Source organism: Rhinolophus sinicus, chromosome 1 (assembly GCF_057876585.1).
Source record: "Rhinolophus sinicus isolate RSI-liver-muscle chromosome 1, RSI-T2T, whole genome shotgun sequence".
In the NCBI taxonomy this organism is placed as follows: domain Eukaryota; kingdom Metazoa; phylum Chordata; class Mammalia; order Chiroptera; family Rhinolophidae; genus Rhinolophus; species Rhinolophus sinicus.
Window position 1 is genome coordinate 83,444,165 of NC_142501.1, and position 19,314 is coordinate 83,463,478.

At 42.0% G+C, this 19,314-nt stretch overlaps 1 protein-coding gene across 2 annotated transcripts in view; it reads right to left on the reverse strand.

The window, feature by feature from the left end:
* Positions 1–270: 270 nt before the first annotated feature.
* The window catches only part of POC1B (POC1 centriolar protein B), a 141,671-nt gene continuing 122,627 nt past the window's right edge, over positions 271–19,314 (reverse strand). The window contains exons 11-12 of one of the 2 annotated variants that reach the window (XM_019742146.3): positions 13,114–13,179; positions 271–9,109 (exon numbers count right to left, since the gene is read on the reverse strand). In XM_019742146.3, the coding sequence (XP_019597705.1) occupies positions 9,092–9,109; positions 13,114–13,179 (84 nt within the window). In that variant the 3' untranslated portion in view covers positions 271–9,091. The remainder of the gene's footprint in view (positions 9,110–13,113; positions 13,180–19,314) is intronic. The other variant, XM_019742145.3, reaches the window with a different exon arrangement.

Genomic DNA, 19,314 nt, shown 5'->3' on the forward strand with positions numbered 1-19,314 from the left:
ATTTTAAGGAGGAGAAAGTCATTACGAAAAGTGGAATCTGGAGTCCTTAGGATGAGGTAGAGCAGATTAAACAGTCTGGAATTTCACAAAGCAAACCAGGCAGGTGTGGACTCTGGGCTCTCCTCTCTCCTCCTCGTGCATCATTTCATAACAGGTTATCATCAGCCATCAGGGTCAGGCCAACCAAAATGAGTGCATGTAAACTGTGAGTGCACGGGTTACTAAAGAGCAGCAGAGGAGAGGAGCAAAAGTCAGGAGAAGGAGGCTGAATTTTCTGACTGGAGACGTTGCTCATGTTATTACCCACCATCACAGGTGGCTCGTGTCTCTAATTTTACACCAGTGAACGGGATCTTTGTGACTTTTTCTGATCGGCAGACCCAAAAGCTGCTCCTAAGTCATGCTTTAAAGGAGACCCTCACCAATAGCCAGCGAAGGTGATAACGGCTGTGTCCCTGACACCAAAGGGTGTTGGTGGCAGTGTGCTGCCTGGGAAGGGGATGAGCCTCTCCAGTAGAAGGTACTCAGAAGACACTTATTGAATTGCACCAAACTGGAGGCAGATGGGCCTCGGTCGTGTCCTGACTGTGCTTCCAGCTTCCGGGACATGGGGCAAATTGCTAAACCTCTGGGACTCTCAGGTTCCTCATCTGTCTGTTGGGGGATGAGGACACCTAGCTCACAGGTTGGGGTGAGGACTGAATTGGATATTGTATGTAGAGTATTTTATGTGGTCCTTGGAACAAGGTAGATACGCAAATATCAGGTGAAAATGAAAATTCCCTATCATTTCACTTCAATTTCTGCTACATCCTACACCCTAAGGCTGGCCAGGTAAAGAACTCAAAGGAGAACTCGGGGAACTCTGGTCTATGCAAGTGTGGCCTCGCCTGCCCATTGGGAAGGGAAGGGCAGACATCGCATGGGACCTGGCAATAGCACTTCATGGGACATCCTCTTTTGTTAATGCATGACAGGGGAGGAAGGGGGAGGCAGAGAGAGAAGTACAGGCTGATGATGCCTCCTGCTCCACCCCTACCAGCCACAAAATCCCCTTTGGCACGTGAAGGGCCCAAGAAGTGAGGGGTCCTATTGCTGGGTTAAAGACTCTAGCATGATGCTTCCATTTTCTCATCTGTAAAATGGGTGTTATAATAGCAATTGCATTTTGAGGAGTTGTTGTGAAGATGAAGTAAGATAATTATATAAAGGACTGAGCCCAGGACAGTCAGCAAGCAGTGCATAAATGTTAGCAACTCTTATTATTTTGTATCCCTTGTCAACAGATGGAATTAACAGTTACTTCATTCATGACCCTGTTTATTGATCGATTGATTTTCATTTAATAAACACTCGTTCACTCCATTCAGGGAATTGTTCAGTCACTCCATTCATTTATTTATCTTCAAATATTTATTGAGATCTTATGCTGTGCTGGCCCTAGGCTGGTCTACGGAGATGCCAAGGCCCATTTTTCAAGAAGGTTGAAGGCTAGCTGGGGAGAAAGATGTGTAAAGAAAAATAGGATAAGACCAGCTGTAGTAAGTGTCAGGAGCCAGGAAGGTTTCCCAGAGAAGATGCCTTTTGAATGGGATCCTGAAGGATGAGAAGCCAGAGCAGTTAGGCTTGGGAATTTCAGGCAACAGAAACAGCTTACAAAAAGGAATGACGTTGCAGGGGGAATATGGGGCTGGCAGCCACAAGGACTTTGGCGTGAGTGGTGTCCAACCATCTGCTTGGCTCCTTCCCCTGGATTCAGGCTCAACCCTGGGCTGGGGCTATGGAGTCCCACCTGCAGCTCAGTCCCACACCCGGTGCTGGTCCCGCGTATAAGTAGCTCAGTGTGCCGTTCCGCTGGGCTCCGGGTTCTGTTGTGACTCCTGTTCCATTACCAGGTTTCCACTTTACTCGTATTCCTGTTACAGACTTTACCTTGTATTCCAGTTCCACAGACTGCGGTTCCACCTTGTTCTTCCTCCACATTCTGCCGCTCAGTTTCTCTAAAACTGGAATTCTGCCTTTTCTTGTTAGCCCACCCCAAGGCTTGACTCTCTCCCGGAGCCCTATCCTTGGCCCGGGGGCCCCACTCCGGGCTGCTTGGTCCACTGATGGTTATTGGCTGCCAGATTCCTTCTCCTCTCCCTCCTCGGGTGGAACACAGACTGACGACCTCTTGTCTAAAGTCTCTGATGACGACCATTTGGCCGAACTGCCCTGTTACTGCCTAAACAAAAACTCCCCTCTGCAACCTGTTTCAACTGTCAGGTGGAAATGCCCCCAGAACCCTCATCTCCACAAACCCTGTTTGGCTCACTGATTGAATTCCTAAATTCTGACTACTGCTAATGAAAACTGCACTACCTCAGTATTGAAAGTGGCACCAAACTTGTGCTTTTTAGGGTACAGGTTATGCCATATACTTTGGTAAATTCCACTGAAGCATTTGGACTTATAGAAGGCATCTGATAAAAACCATTGGAGTGTATGCTACCAATGAGCCTTGGTATGGGGGGCCCAGGCCTGCCTGTATCGATTGGCATTTCAGGGCATGTATCACTTTCCTTACATGGCTTAAGGAGAGCAGGACACCAGTCATATGCTACCAGCCACAACTTTTAGAAAAACAAACTTGGGAATAAAGTCACAAGAGGAAGGGAGGACTATTTGGAAATTTGAGAACCCACATGATCTTCATGTTATTCTTATTTTATTTTTTTCAGGAAGAATTTCACAGTTTCAACCTGTTTTAATGCTAGCCCATCTGGGTGCTTTACTAATGAAAACAGCAGCCTCTTCTAATGCTCTCATGCGAAGCAGTACTTTCCAAAAAATGACAGAAAGAACTTTTGGATTCGATGCACCATATTTTGTCTTCTACTTTTTCTTTTTTCCTTTTTTGAAAAAATAAATCCCCACAGGAGAGCATTTGAGAGACAGAGTATGTGCATAGAAATATTTAATGAGTCATGCCTGGTATTGTAGGTCTATTCCGGTGTGTGGGGTTCCCAGAACAATTACATAAGTGTTAGCAGAGCCAGGAACTTTTGACATTATGGCAGCTTCATGGAGTTCTTTTCATCATTGAAAATATCCTAATTGTTGTTTCCCTAAATTTAAAATGCATAAAACTGGTGAAGTAGTATAAATTGATTTTGAGGTGTTTCTATCAAGTGTACTTTGTTGGCAAAGAAACTGAAAAAAAAATTTATTTGAAATGAAATACAGGTGATCACGCTATAACAAATACAATAATCTAATCATCCGACAATAATTGCCTGGGAGCATAAATTGTAAGTGAGATGTTTTTGTTTCTTTTCCTTCTACTTCCTGTCAAGACTTTCTTCACAATACGAGTGTCTGTAGCATCTTTTTTACTTGGACAACCTTAAATATGGTTTTGAAAATGCTGGGATTCCAAAAACTACTAGAACACACCAATATTTATATCTTTTTATTTTTCATAAAATTATCCAAGAAATAGTGTGGTATTTCAAATACCACTGATATGTTTGTTAAAATGTTAATCTTATTATTATTATTTTTTTTAAAGCTAGTCAGGTTCCAAGATATTTTCCAATAAGATAAACTAAAGGAAGACCCAACTAGCGCCATTATCAACACATCTTTTCCATCCCAGAAGTGAGCCCCTCCAAATCCAGGCTTTAGAGCTTTCTTAGGGAGGGTGGAGTCCATCGTTCTTGTGGATGTTTGTTCAGCTTCTTGCACAACTTTCCTACTGGCTTGTTTGCCTGCAGATAAGAGGTCGTAGATATGGGTGTTACTGTATTCATTGGTTCAAAAGATTGGTGCAAAGGACAGGCAGGCAGCATGGGCACTGACTCATAGAGGTTGCTGTCTGCTTGCATCCTGTGTGCCGCCCCCCCCCCCCCCCCCAGAGGGGAGAGCACAGTTCACCAAGTCCAGCTCTGCACAGCCAAGTGCTGCTGGATTCTTTCTGCGTGACCGCAAGTACTTGAACCCCTTTCCTCTGTGGCAGAGCTGATATCATACAGCACCTTGGCGTCCCTGCAGGCGTGGTGAGGCTATGTGAACTATGTGGGCTGTGGTCACATAGACGAGAACGTCAGTGGGATCACAGAGGTAGTGAGCATCTTTGTGACACACAGTCATCGTTAGAGTTTGCTTGTGGATGTTGGAGGACTTACGTGCTGTCCAGGACTATTTCCAAGAATCTACTGAACATGTATGCCTGGGGCCTAGGAGACAAGATGAAAAGAGCCATTTGGTGTCCCTGCCAAGTTTCCTAAGTAATGAAGATGATTTCTTTAGGAGGAAGTGTTGTGTTCATCCCAGGGCTGGGAGGGTGAGGAAAGATGAAGGCAGCCTTAAGCAAGTGAGAAAATGCTGCCCAAGCCAAGGACAGGTCAGAACATACCCTCTAGATCAACAGAAAAGAGGTAGGGGAGCTGTTGTTTCACTGCAAAACTCCTCATGTTACTCTTATGTTTCTGGCCTTCTATGTCCGGTAGTCACCAAATTCAACCAGCTCCATCTCTTGATTCTGGACTCCATCTTTCCTCCTCTGTCTCTCGCCACCAAAGGCAGTTTCTTACTATCTCTCACCTGGATTACTACCGTGGCCTCCTAACTGGCCTCTCCGCTTTCAGACTTGCCCCCACAAACCCATGTTTCACCAAGGGGATCTTTCATGTCTTTTTTCTTGTTGGACAATGGGGATTTATTAGGAGAATTTCTGTCAGCTCTCAGGATGGATGACAAGACTCAGAAATTGATCAAAACTGGTGGAGGTGGGGGTGTGATAGGTCTAGGAGCCATTCAACGGGGTTGTCAGTGCCCTACCCCAGAATTAATGATCTTCTGTCACTTCTGGGGAATTTTTTTCTATCTTTCAATCCTCTTTTCAAGATTCCAAATACAGGGAGTGAACGTGGTTCCAGCTTGGGTCCGGGGGCTGTTTGCTGGTAAGCAGAGGGATGAGGACACTTAGATTTAAGAGTCTCACCAGACTTTCCAGTGGGGGAGAAGCAATCATTTAAAAGGAAATCAAAGTGAAGTGGATAATGAATGGTCAAAAATCAGTGTGTGCCTACAATATGTTGATTATAGAAGGGGCATCCAAGTACAGCAGACGATAGCTAGCATCCCGCTGTACTCCGATAGCTTGTTACCTCATCTCTCTTCCCCAGTAGGCATTGATGTCCTTGACAGAAGAACCATGTCTTATTCATCTTTGTCTGCCTGGCCTCTCATAAACACTCATACACACATATGATAAGTATTTACTGTATGAAAGAGTGAATCAAAATCCATTGAAACGAAAGCTTTGTTTTGTGCAGTCTACACGCTTTCCGAATGACTTTGCGGACCCCAGCCCCAGCCTTCAGTGATCCTTCTTCCTGAACTACAATTGTTCAACACTGAACTCAGTAGTACGTAGTCTGCTCACCCTCTGGGTACTCCTGCAGGAAAAGGGAAAGGGAGAGAACTAAGAGACTGTAGCTCAGATACAAGATTCTTTCTGCTTCCATTCATCCATTTCTTCTCGCACCGTTTTGGCCTTTGGAAACTCCTAATGACATTTGTTTCTGGGACGCTTACTTGTTCTTGATAAGCTGATATCTAACTATCTGATTTGTTCTTGATAAGCTGATATCTAACTATCTTATTTGACATAATAACATGAAAAGAATGTGCTTTGAAATCCAATATAGGTTCCAATATGAACCCACCAATGACTAGCTTTGTGACTCTGGATACTTTTTTTCAACGTCTCTGGGACTCGGGTTCTACATATGTTCACTGAAGATGCTATAAATGTAAATGAAATGATATATGCAAAGACATTTGAACAATGCTTGTCATGTGACAGGTGGCCAATGAACGTGAGTTCCATTCTGCTTTTGTGGCTTATAGTGATAAAGGCATGAGGGAAATTTGCAGTACTAGAGTAGGTAATTTGAACTGAAAGGGAAGAGAGAAAAAAAGCAGAATGAACATACCGATTTGCTTCAACACAAATCAAAATCAATTGTTAACTTTTGACTGAACTACATAAAACATACCCCACCCATTTTTTTTTTTATATGTGAGAAATAGGTTTAAGGTAGCAACAACACATATGTAGTTCTAAAAACAGCAACAGAATTAGGTATTTCCCAAACTAGAACCTACACTGGCATAACACTGAGTTGGAAGAGATTTCTTCTCTAGTGTGTATTGTGCTTTGTTCCACTCTAGGATGCACTGGGCTGAAATCCTGGGTGCATTATGGGTCTTTAGCTTGTATTGCCTAGGAGGTAACTTATATGGAAACCCTGGGGCAAAACAGATCAAAGATTGGAGAGTCGCAAGCACTCAAATGAGCAAGTTGCCTCAAGGGTGCTGGGTAGAACTTTCTGCCCAATAACTTTTCTCCTCTTCTCTGGCACTCTCATTTTTGTTGTTGTTGTTCTCATCAATGAAAGAATATTTTAAATTCATTACCCATGTTATCAATTATACAATAAAAAAACTTTACAGTGGTCAGTCCTAGGAAAAGGAATTAAAAAGAACATTGTTGGCTATTACTGTATATTCAGTTTCTCTTCACATTTAAAAATATCACAGGTAGGGGGGCCATTTAGCTCAGTTGGTTAGAGTGCGGTGCTTTTAACAAGAACGTTACCGGTTCTCGATCCCCACATGAGCCAGTGAGCTGCACCCTCCACAACTAGATTGAAACAACTACTTGACTTGGAGTTAATGGATCCTGGAAAAACACACTTATAATAAATAAAAGTTAAAAAAAAGTATATCACACATAGAAAATTCAAGATACTGCAGTAGAAATATTTCTCTCAAATGAAAAAAAAAAAAAAGTGTTGACCTAAAGAGAACTGAAACCACGTAACTGAGCAACTCAAAAGGAGTACATAATACCCACTCCTCCCGTCTGCAGTGGTGCTCCTTTTACCCACTTTGCCCTTTCTCCAAAATTCTCAATGGCTCACACATCCCAGATTGTTCCTGAGGAGGAGCTTGTGCTATTCCGGTGTGGGAATGCCTGATGTGTTAATTAGTGGTTTGCAGGAGAGGGAAGCTCTGAGAGAGAACTGAAAGATAGGGAACTAAAAACAGTATAACCCACCTCCACGCCTCCGCCTTAAGAACTGCCCCACTTTTTCCCCTGCCAAAGGGAAGCCTTGGTGCCATAACAGCTGCCGAGAGAGAGCCTTCATTCTTTTTTTGGAAAATGACTTTTCCTCTATAGGAGGAATGACTATCAATCATGGTACCTTACCCTATCCAGGCCTTGGCGAGGTTGGATACCTGACTGAAGCTAGGTCTATCAGATGCTCTTGACCTGGAATTTTGATGTTGATAGAAATGACACAGGAACTGGAAATGGTCCTAAATCATTTACTCTGGTAGCAATGGTCTGAGGAAACTGAATTATTCCTAACACCTTTATTCCTAGAGTTTCTCTTATACTTTTATAAAGCAGATTCTCAGCTTCTCCTTCTGTTCTGTAAGCACCTCTGTATCTTTTCAATACATTTATTTGTTTGCTTGAGATATTCAGACTCTGCTTCTGTTATTTCCATCAGAGAATTTGGACTAAAATAGCTTTTCAGATACTACGGGCTCCAATATGCAATGTAAAGGTCAAAATTCGGAAAGTGAGGAGAGTCACTTGGGGTCAAACATTTACTAAGGCACCAAACTCAATCTTTCTTAAACCATTCAAATCCCAGATGTTGGCTGTATGGTATCCCCTGCAAGCCTGGGAAGGCAAAGGAGACCCTGAGTTAATGTTCCTGGGGTTAGTTTGGTTGAAATCACCAGATTCTCTAGTTCTACCTATGCAATCTGAATGAACGCCACAAATTCTAGAAAAAGGTCAGTGGTGCTGGTCTAGGTGGGTAAGTTTAAATCTGTTTTATAAGATGCCGTGCCCAAGTTGCAACAATAATTACATAACAGATTATGATGGAAAAGTAGCCACTGCAGTTAGGTCAATCGGCATTTTAAAAATCACTGCGTGGGAACCTTTTCAAACCACAGCGCTCTGTTAGGAGCCTACATTTCCCAGAAAATCCTCATTCCCTCATTTAGGCAGCAATTTTAGTCAGCTGGAACCACGGTTTCTGCATGACAGCAACTGAAAAAGAATCAGACTGTATTTTACTTTCCTATAAGCAGCATCTCCTGTTCATGGCATTTTGTATCCCTAAGATGTCACATCCTTGTGAAGCTATTTCAGCTTTGGTTTGAAAAGCATCCTACATCAGCAATAACCAGCCTTCTCTCTTCATGGATTTTAGGGAGCCAGAGGGAGTCAGGGAAAGGGGTGCATAGTTCCTTAAACATTTACCATTCACCTCAACCTATTGAAATTTTTTGTTCTTTTATCGTTTGTTTTTGCTGCGGGTGCCACTCTCGCATCACAATGGGGAAGAACTTCATCCGACAGTGCATTCTTCATCCGACAAACATTTGTTGAGTACCTGTGAAATGCCAGGCACTAGATCCTGTACCAGGTACTGATAAACCAGGCAGGCAAGGTACTTGCCTTTGAGGAGCTTCAGTTCCAATGGAGGGAGACAGAAACAAACTCAATTTCAGACCTGCTGGGCCCACAGGTAGTCCCCGGTTCTAACCACCAGAAGAAGGGGAAGTGGATATCCTTCCTCTCCAGGTGGAAATGGTTGTGTGTACGAAGTAGCAATTAGCTAGACAAACCCTTCACATAAGGAACATCAAAACAGAAAATTGCTGGCTTCAAATAAATCCAAAGAAGGACACTCTTTCAGGTAAGCTTTTACTTTCAATGACTTTTTTCAGTATTTGTTTTTCTCACTTGGAACCTTGTAAGGAGTCCCTTGCATTTGTGGAATGCTCTGTGACTTTGCAGAGCCATTTCCCCACCAGATCTCATTTAGTCCTGTGAGAAGGACTGAACAAGAGGTAATCTGATTTCACCGATGAGAAAACGGAGGCTCACACGACTTTCCCAAGTGTTCTCAGCGAGCTTGCATGACACTGGAAGCCAGGCTTTCCCCTTTCTGGGTCAGCACCATGGTCTTCACATCGCCCTTTCCAACTGTCTCGTCACCAACTTTTTCATCGATCACAAAGTGTTCCACTGCTGTGGGTTTGATTGACATGGGCTTTAATATTTTGATTGGGATACAGAACATTTACACACACACACACACACACACACACACACACACACTCCTAGAAACTCAGTTCCCCTGTAATTTGCTGCCATCATTTGTCCAAACTGGTTATTTTTAAAACTTTTTTTCCCCCCTGGCTCAGAGATCATTCAGGAAAACAAGATTTCCAGTGGGGCATTTCCTTTCCTGGCAGGGATGGACATAGGAAGCAATCCAGAGAGCACACAGCACGCCTAATTATTGTTTTATATCAAAAACACTAAAAGGAGGAATACCGATGCCATATTAATAACAGCACCCTCTGAATTTCTAACAATAAGAGTCTCAGTTCTCCATGACCCATTTGCCTCGTCCATCCATCCCCATACAAACTGATCAATTCAGTGAGAACAGGATGAAAAATACATACAGATAAACCATTAATTATAATAATACAAACTCTACTCATGAAAGGTAGCATTTATCTAACACCTGTTATAAGTTAGGCCTTATGCTAAGTGTATCGTGTAATTATCTCATTTGAACTTTATCCCACCTTTTAGGTAGGTGCAATTTTTTTTTTTGAGAGCTATTAGGATTTATTATTTAGTTGGATATTTTAGAACTACAGAATTTATAAAGTATTGGTTATGAACTATTGTGATTCTGGGTTCTTGCTCTTTGATTTATATAAATTATAGTTTATCAAAATGCATATTGTTTGCTTCTTTTTTTCTTAATTTTGTTTATTTTTCAATTACAGTTGACCTTCAATATTGTGTTAGTTCCAGGTGTACAGCATAGTAGTTAGACTTTTAAATTGATCCCCCTCCCCCACGATATGTCTAGTACCCATGTGACACTACATATAGCTATCACAATATTATTGACTATATTCCCTATGCTGTACTTTATATCCCATGACCGTTTTGTAATTGCCACTTTGTACTTCTTAATCTTTTCACCTTTTTCACCCATCCCCTCAACCCCCTCCCATCTCGCAACCATCAGTTTGTTCTCTGTATCTATGAGTCTGTTTCTGTTTGTTCATTTATTTTTTTTTATTTCATATATAAGTCAAATCATGTGGTATTTGCTTTTCTCTGTGTGACTTATTTCACTTAGCATGCTACCCTCTAGGTCCATCCATGTCACAAATGGTAAGATTTCATTCTTTTTTATGGCCGAGTAATATTGTATATATGTGCCAGCCATTTTGCATCTCCACCCCTCCTACCAGTCTCCATGTGGCTTCTTCTTTATATCCTCAGTTTTAGGAATTCTGTTCAGCTAGATCTCAGGTGGTTCTCAAGGGTGGTTGTTCTATAATTTAGATGTCATTTGGAAGTGGTTATGGGAAGAGGCGTTTACCTACTCCGCCGTCTTGATCAGAAGTGGGTAGGAGCTATTATAACCATTCCATGAGGAAATTGAAGTCCCAAAAGGTTAATGGTTTTGCCAGACAATACATAGGGGTGGAGCCAGTGTTTGAAACCAGGGCTATCTGACTACAGAACCCTCTTTTTGGATCACTGTTGTGATTAGGAGCACAGGTTTTAGGAGTTAGATCTTAGTTCACACCCTATTTTAGGCAAGAGGGAGCAGAGGCCTTAGCATATGGTGTGACTTTAAGGATCTGTTTAAAGTCACACAATATGTCTTCACCAATAGAAATGAGACTTTGTTCTACATTGTCTCTCCCAACTGGAGAAAGCTAGAATGCCTCTTTGGGTATTTGCCTGTAAATTTACAGAGGAATGTCTTTTGAGAATTTGAGCTGAGAATATCCATACCATGTAAAGTGGAATCTTGACAGACTTATACTCAAGAAATCAACTATGAGGCTTTCTATTCAATTATTAGAAACATTTCTGAACAATTGTAAACTAGCCATATTCCAGTAGGAGTCTCCAATTCCACCTGGGTCTCTTCTGATAAGAGCAAACCTGGAGAATGATTATCTCTTTCATAACAGTGTATTTATCTCAAGCTTTCAGGGGAGTCATCTTTGAAAAACTCATAAGCAGAAAGTTAACTTGTAATAAGCTGATGGTGAGGCTGCAGGTTTTATTACTTTTATTGTTTTGGCTATTTTTCTTCTCTTTTTCTTTTAAGAGCTCATAAACCTTGCTGAATGTTAACAATCCATTAGCTCTAAAGGAAACATTTTTAGCTTCCAGAAAAATTCGTTTTACCTCCCCAGTAGCAACCTCTAAACACAAAAGCTTTTTGTCTTATAAAAAGGTTTATTAATAGTTGTTTCTACAAGATTAGCCCCATTGATCTGTAGCACCTGTGCTGCTGGAAGATGGAGGGCTTTATCAGTTTTTTTACCATTTGTCCAGGAAGCTCTGCTTGGACTAATGTTATTTATTCAGCTGAGTGTACTGACAAGGACAGAGGAGAAGATCAAAGCAGTTGGGGATTGCATAACATCTGAAATCTGTCCTGACGATCAATCAAGCCTGAAGTATCTGAACCTGATCACAAAACGGCTCCTTACACATCCTTTCAGGACAGTGATCACGTGGAAGGCAGTGTATCTGTAGTAGCCCTAACCCACTTCAAGGATTCCTATGACCGCTTTTTACGTCATTCTGTAGTTCTTAGTTTTCTGCATGGTGAGCACGTAGTAAACACAAGATGAAGAAAACCCCAACATGCAATTTGCAGCAGTGAAACCTCTGGGGTTGTTAAAAGAACAAATACAAAGGGGGTGGGAGGCGTTCAGTTCAGGAACTGTATATGCCACCCCTAACCCCCCCTAGGGCCTGGTTCAGCCCTCTCTCCAGGGAAGAAGACTCAGCAACTGCACCCCATTCTTGGCCCTGTCTCATGCATTTACCCCAATGACAGGAAGTCAGTGGAGAGCACAGGAAGACACTCAGTAGGGAAAACAGCCCTTGCAGTGTCAGTCAGTGTTTAACCTTGGATGTTCCATGAAAGCATGAGGGCTGGGGATGGAAGGGCCAAAACAGGAAGAGGAAAAATACAAGATGGGTTGGCAGGAAAGTGAAAATTGAAAAAGCAAGCAAGAAAAAAAAGGAAATAAAAAATCCAAAACCACAGACTGCATTTACCTGTGAAAGGAAGAAACTAAAGGAAGCAATTTAAACTAGAATGATGCAAAAGTGGCAGGCAGGGAAGGGACACACACACACACACACACACACACACACACACACACACACATACACACATTAACCCAACAGGGCTGCCAAGTGGGAGCAGCCATTCTCACTGGCACCCCCAACCGCCAAGGATTGCTCTCTGAATGACTCGGGGGCCTCACCGAGCTGCTTGGAAAGGAGCTTGCACGAAGAAGGTAGGAGGAGAGAGATTGCAGAGAACCTGCTGGCATGCCTCTTCCCTTTCTGAGTTTGAAAAATTCTCAGAGAACTTTAAAGGCTGACAGCTAAATTTAATCAGGGTTAAATCATTGAAATGAAGATGATGTTCTTATGTAACACAAATGAAAAGTGATTCTGCCAGCGCTTTCCCTACAAGGTAATGGCACAGACTCCTGGGAGCAGTTCAGCAGTTTGGAAATGTTATCAATTCAGGGTAGGCAGGAAATGTGAAAGTCTGGTTCATTGCCGATATTGTCTTCCGGGAACTGCAGTCCTGCAGGTTAGACAGGCAGGGGTTCCACAGCTGCTATTCTCTAATGACAGTGCTTACTCACTCGCTTGCTCTCAGTTCAGTAACATTCCTCATACGTAGCATCCTAACGACATTCTATATTTAAGACAGCCATTTTTTTCTTAGGAACTCCAAATGTTTTCTGCAAAAGGAGCTTGCATAAGCCTTATAACCAGGGACTTGGACTGAATGAAACATTCGTTTGTTTCAAGAGAGTTCGGCAATCTGATTTTGTGCCAGTTCAATTATTTTAGACAACATACAGGTCCAGTTCTGGCTCAGACTGACTTACCATGTGATTTATTGTCTTTAAAGATAAATGTTAAGTCAATAGCGATATGCCACATACCCTTGATATGATGCAATGAGAAGGGCAGTTTTCCTCTGTAGTTGTCCTCCCCAAAACACATAATCCCTGTTAGAACATGAGAAAAACATCAGATAAGCCCAAATTGAAAAACGTTCTGTAAATTACCTGACCAGTATTCCTCAAACTGTCAAAGTCATCAAAAACAAGGAAAATATGAGAAATTGTCACAATCTAGAGGCGCCTAAAGAGTCATAACTACTAAAACTATATGATATTCTGGATGAGATCCTGGAATAGAAAAGGACATGAGGCAAAAACTAAGAAAACCTGAATAAAGTATGGGCTTTAGTGAATAATAACATACCATTTTTTTCTTTCTTAGTTGTAACATATGTGCCATGCTGATGTAAGATTACCAATAGGGGAAACTGGGTATTGGATATATGGGAACTCTCTTACTATCGTCACACCTTTTCTATAAATCTAAACCTATTCTAAAATTAAATGTTTATTAAAAAATAAATGTTAAAAGTTAGTGTGGTTCCTGGTTCTGCAAAACCAATCATTTGACTTCATTTTAGGCTTCCGTTTATGGTAGGTTTAAAGTCATCTACTTGGTTCTTCACTCAAGCGCTGGCCTATGCGTCTTGCCCAACCACCTCCTGCCAGGATGCTGGGAAATAAAGAAGTTTCATGTCTTAACCTTTTAAAGAGTCTATACATTTCAACAGGATGTTTTGGAGAGGGGGGAAAGCAGGTCCTAAGCAATGGTTTTATAGTGATAGAATTTTTTAAAAATGCAGTTGGCTAGGGATAGAGAATGGCTCGACTGGTTTTCAAGTCCTTTCTACTCATTGGGTCGGCCCCTACTCAAATGACACAGGTCAGGATTAGGGCCGTGGTTGTAAATCTTGATTCCTAAGGTCACGACTTCCCAGAGTCCATCAAGGATGACGAGACTGCTCATCTCAGGTCCATGTGATACAGTCAGTGTGGGAGTGAGTCCCGGACTCCATGGCAACAAGAGACTGGAGTCAGCTTCAAAGAAACGACCTGTACCTTGCTTTTTGGTCTTTAATAACCTGAGACATTTTTGCCATCTGTTTAACCAAGTTCTACAAGTGCTATAATGAGACCATGCCAGACTTTGGACTCATAAAGTCCTGAGTTCAAGTGCTCACTTCCAACTTTGCCACTTCTGGGCTGTGTGGCACTGGTCAGGCTACGCCCTAATCTCTGATTGTCAGGTTTTTCCTCAGGAGCAACAAGGCTGAGCATAATCGTGCTTTGCAGGATTGAGGGGAGGATTGACTATTAATACTTGGAAGTTGTGAGAGCCCCTTGTCCACTATCTGGAATGTAGTAGGTGCAGAACTGATATTCTTTCCCCTCCCCCTTTCCTTCCTTTCTCACAGAACTAGGACAGTGGGGAAAGGCACCTTCCGGGCAGCTCAGCCCCTCTCACAAACGGTTCTCTCTGTGCTCATGACATTCACATTTCCAATAAGATCAGGAATTCTGCTAATTCATTGCTCATTAATGCTGAGCTGTGCAAATAACCTCTTCTAATTTGTGCAGAATCAGAAGCACTTAATGCTCTTTTAGTGTATACATTTATTATTATTTTGTTGTTCTTGAATAGAAAGGTCCAATTTTATCCCACCAGAAATTATCCGGGCAATTCTCTTGCTGGACAATGAAGGTTAATTGAACCCAGGAGCTGTGCAAAGTAGACACTATAGAAGGTTGTTTTAAAAAAGACAGGAACCGTCTGCTGACAGGATGCCTCACAAAAATGCTGCTGTATCTTCAGTAGACTTGTGGGAACCAATAATTACGAAGCAAGGCACCTAGGAAGACCAAGAGTGGTGGGGAGAAAGGAGAAGGAGAAGAAAGGCCAGGCAGGGCGAACAAGAAGAGAACCCTCAATACAGAGACAATCTGAAAGTGGAAAGGCTGAAAAAAGTTCGGATGTGAAACCCTGATAGGGGACTCAGAAGGAAAAGCTTTCCCAACACACAGGCCATTGATATTTCTGAATGGCAGAGCCTTCACAGTAAATGTGTCTCTGTTACATTTAATGTATCAAGTGTGTCTATTCTAGCAGGAGTCGTCGGAATAGTGTGGCCTGCTGGATTCTACAGTTCACATCTAGCTGACATAAGAAAGCTTCTGCCTCTCTGTAAATCAAACCAGCACTAAAGTCAAACAACCAAACTTTTAGTATTGTTATTATTAGCCACAGTCTGCATTAGAATGTGACAGGTACAGGTCAAGCAAGCCATCATTTAGACCAAATATGATTTCGAGGAATTCCACAGAGATGTTTATATACTTGATACAAATGGGGGTCTTTTAAACCATTGGGGGGTGGCGGTGGGAAGATATAGATTTTAATGACTTAACTGCCATTATTTTGCTATATTATTTTAGAAAATTTTTTAATCAGAAAGGTATACATGTTTATGATGAAGATTTTTGACAGTGAGGACCCACTAAATAAATAAATATCACCCATTATGCCATTAACCAATGGTAATGCTATCTTCGTTGATTTCTTTTAAAAAAATGTTTATATTTTTAATATAAAAGTTTAATAAAAATGTGGAAAAGAAAAAAAGCATCCATAATTATTCTACCTTAATTACTATCAGAACTTTGGCACATTTTTTTTCCAGGTAATTTTCCATCTCTATGAATAATATTCCTTCCTTAACATGGTTGCAACCAAACTGTATACACAATTTAGTATCAAGACAATTTTACGTGACATTGCCACACTTTTTCTCGAGGTTACAAGGTGTCTTTTCAAAAATCTTTATTTCTAAGGATACGCTAATATCAGAGAAATATTAGGGTAGGTGGGATTCAATTTGTTTCCAGATGTTGTTATTAGAAATACCACAGTATCAAAGTAGTACTACCATAATAATTTTTTATAGAATTTGGAAACGGTATGATTTTGTTCCTTCAAGTTGTGTATATTTATATAACAGACATTTATTGAAGGCCTGATATGTGCAGGGTGCTGGGATACCAAAAGGCCCTGCACTCAGGAGACAGGATATAGAGGAGACAGATGCTTATGCAACTTATTTTAATTTGCCTTGAAAAGTACAACAATAGGAGGAAGTGCCAGGTTCTATGAGCTAATGTATAAAAATCATCTGCACTATACTCGGCACATCATAAGTGCTCAATAACCAAATGGCAATGACGATGATGACTGCGGCCATCACATTCTGGATAGAGTCATTTAACTGTTAGTTTTCATGATTCACATTTATAGAAACATAAATAAAATCAAAGAGAGCAATAAAAAGCGCTCCCTGAATTATAAAAACCAGTGATAACCCACATAGGCTCTGGCTATGCCACAGCAAAGAGCAAAAGATTATTAAGTTCCATCTAATTGCTGAAACAATTCCTGGTGGAACAAAAACTTCCATAGCGATGTTCTAATGGCATAGTGTCATCCTAACTTACCTGCTGTCAGACGGAATGATTTTGCTCTTCTGAACGAGATGTGGGTAAGACAGAGCTTTGTTGTACTTCTGTTTCTTAAAAAAATTATATATAATATGATATGATACATGATATGCTATAATATAACAGTACAATACAATAGGATGTAAAACTTCGGTGGATCGAGGCCGATATGGGGACTCTAAAATTTTCCACAGGTAGGATTTTGTACTTGGCATTCCTGATTCCCATCATTGCTTGTAGCAGCCAGGTCTGCAGACCTGAACAGTGGTTAATGTTTAAAAAGGTACAGCCTGTTCTGGTTAACAACCTTGCCCATTTCCTCTTCCTGATGCTGTTGTGATGGCAGGACTCGAGTCAGGCCTTTTCATTACACGAGAATACATAACAATTGATGCTCAAGTCATAATAAATGGGAGATTAAAGTTGCTTGAAGATAACTTGCAGCCTTAAGGAAAAATTTGAATTGGCTTGGACCTCTGTGGGGACAGTTTCACTGTAGTGCATGGAAATAACCCACAGCCACCACTGAAATATGCATAAGGATTTCAGACAGGAAATAGAGGAAATGCTGCATTACAGTAAAAGCACAGTGGAATTTAAATAAGCCGAATATAGATTCTCTGGTGCAAATTTGATCAGCGTACTGCTGGCATTGGCTGGCCCTCTCAACTACAGTAGTGGAAAGAATTCCACGGCCTACCCATCACAGCCAGAATACAAAGTGCTTTCCAGTTCCCCACCTAGCCTCCTTCTCCTGTTGCTATCAGTGCCCCGTGTGATGTTCCATGAGTGCAGCTACTGACATTTCCTATAAATGATATGCCCACGCTTATTCCTCCCAACCCAATTACTGCTTTCAAACTTGACTCAGCATTCCTCTGAGAAGCTTTCCCTGATTACCCTGTAGTGCTTCCTTGTCTTTGGGAATGCCTAGCAGTTATCTGTCTGTTGAGTTGCTCCCTAACTATTGCTGGGTATTTACTTGTGCTTGGCGTTGGGCTTGGTCCTGGGGCTACCTGATGAGTAAATCCCAGTCACTGCCTTCCTGGAGGTCACAGTCCACACACCCACACAAAACAGTCTCATAAAATGTGATAAGAGCAATGGTTGAGATACGCATAGGGAAGGAATCACAAAAACATTCATCCTTTAGGGCAGGGGTGTCAAAACATTTTTCAACGTTTTTTTACTAAGGGCCATATGCAGTAAAATACACAAACAGCCGGGCCACTCTCTCGAAGTGAAGTACGTATTGCCTCACCTGGTTTGTTCAAGTAAACTAAATCTATTTTTGGAATTTACTGCGGGCCAATTAACAATGGATTGCGGACCGCAGTTGGCCCGTGGGCCTCAGTTTGGACACCCCTGCTTTAGGGAGTCAAAGGCTTCCTGGAAAAGCTAATGCCAGAGAGGAGCCTTCTGGGATGAGCAGAAGCTGGGCAGGTAAACGATGGCGGGGAAGGCACCGTTGGCATGTGCAGTTGGTGGTGGAGGCCGGGAACAGACATGATGGGCCCGTGTGCCACACTGTGCTTGGGTGCATTAGTGAGCCTCCACTTGCTGATGAGAAGTTCACTGAATGCGGGTTCTTTTCCTACAATTGAATTATAAGCTCTTCCAGGGAACCATGTTTTCTACTTATTTTGCCTTCTTCTCTGTGGGTCTGTTACAGTCCCGAGTGTTTTCCAAAAAGTGTGTTCCACCAACCGGAAGACACTGCTGACTTCCTGGCCATCTCCTGGGCACTCTGTCCAGCAGTGCTAACAAGACTCTGCGTGATCATGGAAAGATGCACCACACTCTCAGTTGCGATCTGAGACCCAGGAAGACACACATGGCTTTGACTCGAAGCAAATATGCTGCCTAAATGGTGGACACATCCAAATCATGTCCTCGGAAACTCCATGGACCCCATCAAACACTATTCTTAGCCTTTGGGATGATGGTTTATATTCGAAAAGCTCTGCACCAACATTTCTATTAAGATTTCATTGGATAATAAAAAAGGTCACTGAGTAAATATGGAGTTGAAGTTCTAATCATTCTACAGAAACAGAAAATAACCATTTTAAAAAAAATTAAGGCCTTGAAAGACCCTTTTCTATTGATGTGTTTGCTACCTCAAAAGTTGAAAATGCTGCACCCTTGATTCATCTGATTTTATTTAAAGGTAGAAATACTTAGTGGGCAAACAGGCCAGGGTCTTAGGAACCTGTGAGAGCTTTGCTGAGTACCTCAGGCAGTGGTTGAGGCAGGGGACGAGGACTTGTGTGCATTGTTTCTGGCCTCATGGTTGGCCCCTAGGTAAACAGACCTCCACATTCCAAGGCTGCCAAATTGCCATCCTTCATGGATGATTAAATCCCAACCCCTTCTCCCACCGCCTGGGGTCAGGGGTGGAGGAGGGAGGAGAGGTAGAACATCAACAACAGGGTAAATTCATTCCAAAAAAGAATGAGAGAGAGACAGAGAGAGAGAGAGACAGACAGAGAGAGAGAGAGAGAGAGAGAGAGAGAGAGAGAGAGAGAGAGAGAAGCACCGAGTTTTACAGGCTCTGCTGCTTCAAAGCTGTCATTTCAAGGTTAGGGCTTTAGAATGACAAGAGGCAACTTTCCACCTGAGCCCTCCTTAATGGAAAGAGTGGGATCTAGCTTGCCTCTGGAAGGAAGAAAGAAAAATCCTGGATCATGGAGCCAGGTGGGCAATTTTGATCACTGAACCCAGAGCTTTTGCAAGTATCAAATAATCCAC